At 56.9% G+C, this 9,121-nt stretch overlaps 1 protein-coding gene across 2 annotated transcripts; it reads right to left on the reverse strand.

The window, feature by feature from the left end:
• Positions 1-1,169: 1,169 nt before the first annotated feature.
• BAK1 (BCL2 antagonist/killer 1) lies at positions 1,170-8,512 on the reverse strand. Of its 2 annotated transcripts, none has more exons than XM_033216819.1 (6): positions 8,247-8,512; positions 5,777-5,877; positions 4,409-4,544; positions 3,914-4,057; positions 2,656-2,836; positions 1,170-2,529 (listed from the first exon to the last, which is right to left on the reverse strand). In XM_033216819.1, exons 2-6 carry the CDS (start codon positions 5,844-5,846, stop codon positions 2,425-2,427), a joined length of 636 nt encoding a protein of 211 aa, XP_033072710.1. In that variant the 5' UTR covers positions 5,847-5,877; positions 8,247-8,512; the 3' UTR covers positions 1,170-2,424. The 2 variants fall into 2 exon arrangements, with proteins under 2 accessions (XP_033072710.1, XP_033072711.1); XM_033216820.1 differs by lacking the exon at positions 8,247-8,512 and adding an exon at positions 6,879-7,008.
• Between the last annotated feature and the right edge of the window lie 609 nt (positions 8,513-9,121).

The following is a 9,121-nucleotide window of genomic DNA, read 5'->3' on the forward strand; positions in this document are numbered from 1 at the left end:
GGAGGGGGTGCGCCCCGGAGGCCCCGCCCAAAGAAGGGCACGCTTACGTGCTCGCGGCGGCGGCCATCTTGGACTTGGGCAACCGCCCACCTCTAGCCTCTATGGCATCGGTCGGGGACGAAGGCGACCCTGCACTGAGTCCCCTAAACCTGTGCTCGCAAGCCCCACGTTGTCCTCCTGCCTCCACGTAAAACTCGAGCCAGTATCCTGGTGGCAAGTCTTCACTCCTTGGGTGACTAAGAAAGCACCCGTTTCCTTTTCTGTAAATAGTAGTTTGAGCATCCCTACTACCGTCTCCATACCTATTATTTGGGCAGATGAACTCTCAGCATAAAGCTTGGCACACAGTACGTGTTCTATAAATGTTGTCTGTGAGCTTTTCCTGTACACTGCGGGGTGCCTGGTAGCAACCACCTTCCAGCCACCACTGCCTGCAGCACCGCCTTCTCCCTTTTCCAAGATCGCGTCTGTACTAGATTCGATCCTTGTGGAGGGAAAAGGGGCTTGGCAAGCCCTCCCCAGAAGGGTGAAAGTGAAGCTCACGAGTTCTCTTGGACTTGCATGTGACCGTTCTGGAAGGGCGTCAGAAACACAGACCAGGGTGCCCAGGACTGGAGAGACTGTAGATTTTGGAACATTTCAACGCCCCCATGCTTGTTATTTTTATCACCCCTGGCTGCGTCCCCATAGGGACTCCCAAGCAGCATAAAACTAGAATGAAAGCCCTGCGTGTGTGCTGACTGTGGAGACATCATGAAGGGGGAGCTGGGACATTGTGTCCCAAGCAGAGCTAAATGTGGGGGAGAAGGGCCTTTTGGACCAGCGTGGGTGGTAGCCCCAGGCTGGGAGAAGAATTCAGCCCAGGTCTGAGGTGGCCTGTGCAGATACGTGCAGCTGCTCCACCAGCTCCATAACTAAAGGATCTTCCAGATTCCCTAAAGGGTAGGAAACTGCATGAAACCCAAAGAGATGAGGGAAGTGCATGGGGAGGGGCCAAGGCCTTCCATCGGGCTGGGGGCTGCAGAACCATACTCAGACCTCTATGGGATTCTGGGGGCCTAGTGTGAGGTTTTATTCAGTAATAAGCCAGAAGCGTGCCAGGCACACACAGGTTCCCACAGTCTGGCCTGATGGAAAGAGGGGTAGCAGAGAATACAGAAACTACCAAGTCAGGGTGAGGGGATTGCACAGTTTATTTCCAAACACTCAGAGGATAGGGGGTGGCCTATGGGCTCCATCTGCCTCCCCTCCCTGCATTTGGCTGAATCAAGAACTTCTCCCCCGTCTCCCACAAGACCCTAGGCTGTGCCCAATAGAGAAGGCACTCTCACCCCCACCCTGAGGAGAGACCTGAACAGGTGAGGAGCATGGAGGGCGGGGGGACAGAGTTCAAGTATTCACAGTTCCCCCATCTACACCCCTGGATTACACTATGCCAGAGCCATGAGGGAGGATCCCACCTCTGGGATTCCTAGTGGTGTTGATAGTCCTCCCACTTAGAACCCTCTAGATGAACTCCCTACTCCTTTTCCCTGAAATAACAAACCAAGTCCTAAGCCCTGTAGTCTGGGCAAGGAGGGGCCTTAGCAGGCCACTCACCCAAGGCCCCAGGGATGGGGGTGAGGTCCTTCACCTGTAGTGAATGGGTTGGGACAAGTGTCTATAAGGCGAGAGGAAGGGAGAGAACTGAGAGGACCTTGGGAGGCAGGCTTGGAGGCCTCTGACACCTAAGTTCAGACAGCTCTGGTCTGCAACTCCACCCCACCCCACACCCCAAGCCCAGAATCCCTGAGAGTCCAACTGCAAAGGCAGTATGGCCGGAGGGAGGAATGGGAGCAGGGGGAGAGTTGGGCAGGACCTTGGCCCCCCTCTCCTAGTAGGTCCTGCTCCTGGGACACACGATGCTTAGGGAGGGCCAGGACCAGGCTCAAGTCCCAGTCCCAGCTCTTAGGCTCTGATCTTCCATAATAGCTGAATCCTGGGGAACATAGGGTATACCCACCAACCCCCATACCCCAGACGTCCTGGCCTCAGGTAGAATGGTGGGAATAGGCTCTCACAGGGTATTATAAAAAGCTAAAACCATTAAAACACTTTCTGGGGAGAAGTGGCTCCCAGTCTCTTGCCTCCCCAAGTTATCAGTCTCCCCAGCTCCTAGCGGACAGGGCTAAGGAGGTCCCAGAGAGCCGAGGGAGGAGGCCACAGCCCCTGGGCCCAGAGAGGGCCCACTAGCACCATGCAACATTGAGGCACCTCTGCAGCCTGACAGGCCCCCACACAGAGACCCTCTGAAGCTGGAGTGCACACTTGCTAAAGCTTCTGTACTCTTGAGGGGGGACCCCTGCAAGGGAGCGGAGAAGGCAAAAACTTGGCTTAAGTCCAGGCAGGAGTCTGAGCTGGGACCCCAAAGGGCACCCTTGGGAGTCATGATTTGAAGAATCTTCGTACCACAAACTGGCCCAACAGAACCACACCCAGAACCACCAGCACGTTCAGGATGGGACCATTGCCCAAGTTCAGGGCTGCCACCTGCCGGGAGAAACGAGGTGGTCACAGAGAGGCTGGCAGAAAATACAGGCACCCAGGGAAGGGGTGGGGCCTGGGAGAGGGGCAGCCCCAACAGCAGGGAGGACATGGCAATCCTTGGATACTCACCCAGCCACCCCTCTGTGCAATCCACCGGGCAATGCAGTGATGCAGCATGAAATCGACCACGAAGCGGGTCACCTGGCCCAGGAAGCCAGTCAGGCCGCGCTGGTAGACGTGTAGGGCCAGACGGTAGCCGAAGCCCAGAAGAGCCACCACACGGCCCCAGTTGATGCCACTCTCAAACAGGCTGTGGGCAGAGCATCCCATACCGTTGGTGGAGAGTCCCCAGGAAGCCCTTCAGCCTGCCTGGCCTCTCCCACCCCTCTCCCAGCTGGAAAACTAAATAGCTTAGTTGTGAATTAAGGCCACAGAGGCTGCCCCAGCCTGGCCTGTATTTGGGAACAACCTGGGTCTCTGCGAAAGGAGAAAGCTCAGGGCCTGATGAGCTGGATGCCACTGCTGGGGTGTACGCTCAGGTGCAATGGGGCACAGAGAGGGTGGAGGACAGAGCGAGTGGATGGAATCAGTGGGGAGATTACCTGTGGGTGTTGCTGCTGGCCTGGCAGCCGGAGAGACAGCAGAGAGAAAAGGACAGAAAAGATTAGGGTAGTTCCTGTCATCACAGTGGTATGAAGGCTGGCCTCTAAGTTCACGGGCTGGATATTTCAGCTCTGAGCACTAATTCTAAAATCCATCACTCCTACCTTCACCTCCCGCTTCAGTCTACCCTGACACTGACCTCCCTAACTCTGGTGGTAGCAATGGCTAACACTTTGTAAGGAGGACACTGATCTAAGCATATTTTCCCTATTTTACAAACCAGGAGACTAAGGACTAGGAAGTTTCACAAAGGCAGAAGGGCAAAGCTTGGATTTACACACAAATAGTTGGTGTCTTTAACCCCTTGGATGCCAGATTATAGCAACTAGGAGCCATTTCTAGGACCTGGCAGAGGTTAGCACCCTTACCATCTTCAGTGTGATATGTGGTTTCAAATTGGAACCATGAAGGATAGCTGTGTCCCAGCTGGGCCGGGGAGCTGTGGGTGACATCTCCACCTCAGGCCCCCTCTAGAGTCCTGATCTAACCAGTCAAGTCCTTGGAGTCAGAGATCAAAAGAGCTGTGAGCTAATGCCCACAAGACGAGTCTGGGACCCCAAGAGAGAAAAATAGGGGGCTGAGACCACATGTGAGTTCACAGCAGACACTGGACACTGACAGAAGGCATCTCCCCATGCCGGGAGCGCATCATGCAGGCAGGGTATGGTGTGGTTGTGACAGGACACAGGAGTGACTGGAGCCGGCAGGGAGGTGGCTGGGGTACCTGGAGGCAATCTTGGTGAAGTACTCATAGGCGTTCTCTGCCGTGGGCTGCAGGTGCTGCAGCATGGTCTGGAACTCTGAGTCATAGCGTCGGTTGATGTCGTCCCCGATGATGGCGAGCTGCCGTCCCACCTGCCCCATGGTGCTGTAGGAGCAGGAGGCAGGCAGGTGAGCGGGTAACCAGGCAGTCAGGGCAAGGCCTTGGCTCATGGCAGAGGGGTTCTGCCTGAGTTGTCCATGGCCCTGTGCACCCCTCTTGGAGGTCCCCGACAATGTTCTAAGACATGAGTGTTGGCCTCCGGGACAAGGGGCAGGCATGGGTTAAAAAGGATACAAGGTCCTGGATGGGGGTGGGAGCCCAACATAAAAGAGGAGCGACCATGAGAGAAGGACAAGACCCCCCAGGTCTCCCCAGCTCCCAGGACCTGCACGGAGACCCGTGCGAGCCACTGCCTCCCTGAAGATGTCCTTGTGGGCCCAGCGGTTGTAAACTTACCTGCTAGGTTGCAGGGGCAAGGTGACCATCTCTGGGTCGGCAGGGGCAGCCGCCCCTTCAGCCTCCTGTTCCTGCTGATGGCGGTAAAAAACGTAGCTGCGGAAAACCTCCTCTGTGTCCCGGGCTACCTGCTCCTCTGAGGATCAAAGCTGGGAGTCAGGGAGAGAGGGCCGAACCCTGGCAGCCCCATGCCTTATAGGGAGTTCGCTCTTCCTAAGGCCATAGCTGTCCTCACCCATGGAAAGAAATATCCCGGACGGGAACGGTGGCTCACACCTATAATCCCAGCACTTTGGGAGGCTGAGGCGGGCAGATCACCTGAGGTCGGGAGTTCAAGACCAGCCTGACCAACATGGAGAAACCCATCTCTACTAAAAATACAAAATTAGCCGGGTGTGGTGGCACATGCCTGTAATCCCAGCTACTCAAGAGGCTGAGGCAGGAGAATCACTGGAACCCAGGAGGCGGAGGTTGCAGTGAGCCAAGATCGCGCCACTGCACTCTAGCCTAGGCAATAAGAGCAAAACTCTGTCTCAAAAAAAAAGAAATATCCCTACTTCAGCGCCTTAGCCGCCCCTATAACTTATGCTGTGTGGAGAGTTGTTCCAGCACCTGCATTGGGTCCTCACAGTAGCCCTGGGAGCAGGCAATCCCCAGATTGCAGGGGGAAAATGGCACAGGGTGTCTAACGTGTGCAAGGTCATACAGCCAGAACAAGCCGGGGAGCTGGGACAGTCCCGGGCATTTGGGCTCTTGAGTCTACGTTAGTACATCTCAGCTCCGCAGCCCTTTGTGTGCAGGGAAATGTGGGAAACAAAATCTGAAATTGTAGCCTCAACCCAGAAAAGTGACACAGGGAGATAGTGACAGACCCAGGACCTGATTCCCAAGTCCAGGGAACAGCCCGCCGTGGGGTGTGAGCTGGGGCTTCCCTGGCTGTCCCCTGGGAAGAAGGAAGGAGGGCAGCCATCTTACTTCCTCCCCAAGTCACAATTGCGTTCCCTGTTGAGCAGACCTGACTGGGTGATTGGCCAGCTTACTTCCTTATTTCTCCAGCTGGAGGGATACAGCAGCCAGACCTCACTCTACTTCCTGCCTCCCTCGCCCCTGACCCCGCCCTCTGCTCCGGTGGCACTGTGCCCACCTTACACTCACTTCCTGGCCTCTCCCAACCTCCAGGCCCTCCCCAGTCCAGACTCCTCCCCCTCCCGGGTTTAACCTTGACAGCAGCTCCAGCCTCTGAGCCCGTGGGTTCCCACCCACAGTGGGTGAACCCAGGTGAAGGAGCCTGCCTCTGAGTCCTGCTCCTTCCATCCTCATGACAGCACTCATGGTTATGGGATAGGTGAGGGGCAGGAAGACCCTTACCAGAAGCAGAGGGCAGGGCAGGCTCTCCGCATTCCTGCCTGGGAGGACCTGGGCCTTGTCCTGAAGCCATTTTTCAGGTCTCAGTGGAGGACGGGGTCAGCCTGTGGGGATGGGCGAGAAAAAGCAGAGATGGGGGTGAGCATGGACCTGTGACTGGGGACCCCAGACAGGTTGCCATGTCCACATAGGAGAGAGGGTCCCCCATTCCCAGAAAGGCCCTCAGTCCTCTGGGACTTTGGCCAGGCTGGTCTCAAACTCCTGACCCGTGAGTCTGCCTCGGCTTTCCAAAGTGCTGGAATTACGGGTGTGAGCCACTGTGTCTGGCTTCCTCTGGGACTTTTTATTCTCACTCTAGCATGGGTCCCAGTGAAGTCTGCTGGGAGGAAACAACTTCTGAGCACTTCACTGGTGACCCTTCGAGGGAGACGGTAAAAAGTGAGGCAGCCAAGGGCAGACTGAGGTATCTGCACCCGCGAGGAGAGTGTGGCTGCAGCAGTGCCCCTGGCTCTCAAGTTCATGCCACTCCTGGGGCAAGAGCCTGGCGGATTTTTAGCTGTTCCTGGGGCCTCCTGCAGCCCACCCAGCACATGCTTATTGTAAGCGAGCTCCTGCCCAGCCAATGGCCCATGAAGGCTGCCCTCAGAGGCCCTACTTCCCTCCGGCTGGTCAGAACACACCTGTTTTTTAACTCTGGGCTGTTAGCCGCAAACATTTCCTGAGAGCCTAAGATATACTCTCCCACTTAGGAGCACTCTGGGTGTTGAACATTGAAAACTCACATGAACCCAGCAGGGTGAGCACCATCATACCCACTTTGCAGGCTGGAAAAGTGAGGCATAAAGAATTGAGTGCCCGAGGTCACATCATTAGTCACGGAAAGTCGGGTTGTTTGTCTGAATCTCCATGAGTCCATGTACTCAACAAGCACTTAAGATTTCTTCTTGTTTGTGGGCCTCAGAGGGTGGCCCTTCTCAGGGCAACTTTCCCTGTTTACCTCCTGCCTGTGCCTTCCTCACCCCTGCCTTGCAGTGACCGGAGGGAGCCCTCAGGATCAGGGCCTTCTTCGAAGCCCCACAGCCTGCCTCATATTCCCACCACACACCTGGTCTCCTGTCCCCAGACAACTTTCCTCTTTGCCTGGTCCTGACCGCAGCACCAACGTGCTGTGACCCCTCATCGGGGCGAGTTTCCTGGATGTCAGCTGTTTCACTTTCAGTTTGCACCCCTCCCAGAGCCCCATTTCCCCGGGCACCCTCCAGCCCTCAGAAGGAAAGCGCCCTCCTCCTATCTCAGAGGGAGGGGGTGTGCAGCCCCACCCTGGGCCAAGCACACAGCCCCACCCGCACCGCCCGGGGCCTGGGACCTTCGCCCACCCTCCTTCTGCTAGGCCTGGGAGTGTTTTCGAAAGTGTCCCAAGAGCTCTGGAGAAGGGGTGGAGGAGGCTGGACCCCTGTGCCCTCACCCAGCTCCCCACTCCTCCTTGCTCTGCCGGACACGGACAGGGCGAAGGCAGACCCTCCTCGCCTCCATCTCTAGGGGCAAGGCCTTGTTAAAACAGAACTTTGCAGCCGGGCACAGTGGCCCACGAGGTCAGGAGTTCAAGACCAGCCTGGCCAACATAATGAAACCCTGTCTCTACTAAAAATACAAAAATTACCTGGGCGTGGTGGCGCACGCCTGTAGTCCCAACTACTCAGGAGGCTGAGGCAGGAGAATCGCTTGAACCTGGGAGGCGGAGATTGCAGTGAGCTGAAATCGCACCACCGCACTCGACCCTGAACAACAGAGTGAGACTCTGTCTCAAAAAACAAAAAGTAAAACCCCCACCCCCCCCGTAGCTCGTTAAATAAGATGGCCTTCCTTCTTCCCTAGTCTCCAGAACCCGGCACCCTCAGGACAGTAGGGCCAGAGGATGCTGACGGCACCCCCAACTCCCTCTACCAACAACCCAGGCTCCTGAGGGGAGCAGGTAGAGCCTCAGGACACCCCCCAAGGCCAGCAACCTATGCTGACTCAGGCCTAGCTCTGCCCCCCAATCCAAGTGGCCTAAATTCCCGGTGAGGGGAGCCACCCCCGACTTCCTGGGCTTGCTGGGCCCCGATGAATGTTCCCCAGGGATACATGCCTGACCAGGCCCTGGACCCAGTCTAAGGATGTTGGGCAGCAGGAAGCGCTGAGAAAGTTCTCTCTCTGCCCTTGACCTTGGCTCTGACCTCCACTCCCATCTCCCAGACTGTTAAAGGACCCAGTTCTCACAGTTCTCCAGCATCCAGGGCTGGGGCAAGAGGGGAAGCTGGAGGGGCAGCTAGAAGTAGGCTTGGCACGATCAGGTCCCCAGCCAGGGCGGTGGACCTGCCCAGGCAAGCCTTGAGCTTCCCCTTCCCCACCCGGCTCCCGGCGGGCTCCCTGCCCCACCCTGGGGCTGGGGCTGCTGAGATCTGGGAGGACAAGCAGGACCCTTCCAGCTTACCTGCCGGGATCCTGGCCCAACCGGGTGGCTCAGCAGGGCAGAGATGGAGGTCCCGAGGGGCTGGCGGCTGCTGCTCCCAGGGGCTGAGTGGGAGCCCGGCTTCCAGGAACAGGCGTCAGTGCATTCCTGGCATCTGGATGTAGCCTTTGCTTGTCCCTGTGCGGCCTGAGGGACCCGCGAGACTCCAGTGATCATAGAGGTGCCAGCGGCAACCGGCTCCAATCAGCTCCCTCTAGAGGAAGTTGCTCTGTGGCCACCGGATGCAGACGCACAGGCCTGCAGCCCGGAGGGGTGATCTGGGTGGGCCAGGCCCAGGAGCAGCTCCCGCCCACTTTCCCCACCCCACCTCCCAGCCAGGCAGAGCGGCTGTCAGTGGCCCACTGCTTTTCCCATCCCTGATTCTCAATCCTTGTCTTTGATCTTCTCCCCCATCTCTACATCAATCAATACCAATAAAAAACCCAGGGTGAGAAGTTTCTTAAGCACTGCTGCATGCCTGGCACTTTAGCAACTATTGTCTCGTTGGATCTTCTCAACAACTCTTGTAAGTGAGTGCTGTTGACAATATCCGTTCAGATGAACAAACAGAGGCTGAGCTGGTTTAAGGTGCTCTCTAAAGGTCACTGAGCTGGGTTAATAATCAGTTCTGGGCCGGGCGTGGTGGCTCATGCCTGTAATCCCAGCACTTTGGGAGGCTGAGGCGGGCGGATCAGCCTCAGCTGTCAAGAGATGGAGACCATTCTGGCTAACAAAATCAGCTGGGCGTGGTGGGCGGGCGCCTGTAATCCCAGCTACTTAGAAGGCTGAGGCAGGAGAATCGCTTGAACCCGGGAGCTGGAGGTTGCAGTGAGCCAGGATCGCGTCATTGCACTCTA

The sequence above is a fragment of the Trachypithecus francoisi genome, unplaced genomic scaffold, assembly GCF_009764315.1.
Source record: "Trachypithecus francoisi isolate TF-2019V2 unplaced genomic scaffold, Tfra_2.0 Lachesis_group10, whole genome shotgun sequence".
In the NCBI taxonomy this organism is placed as follows: Eukaryota; Metazoa; Chordata; class Mammalia; order Primates; family Cercopithecidae; genus Trachypithecus; species Trachypithecus francoisi.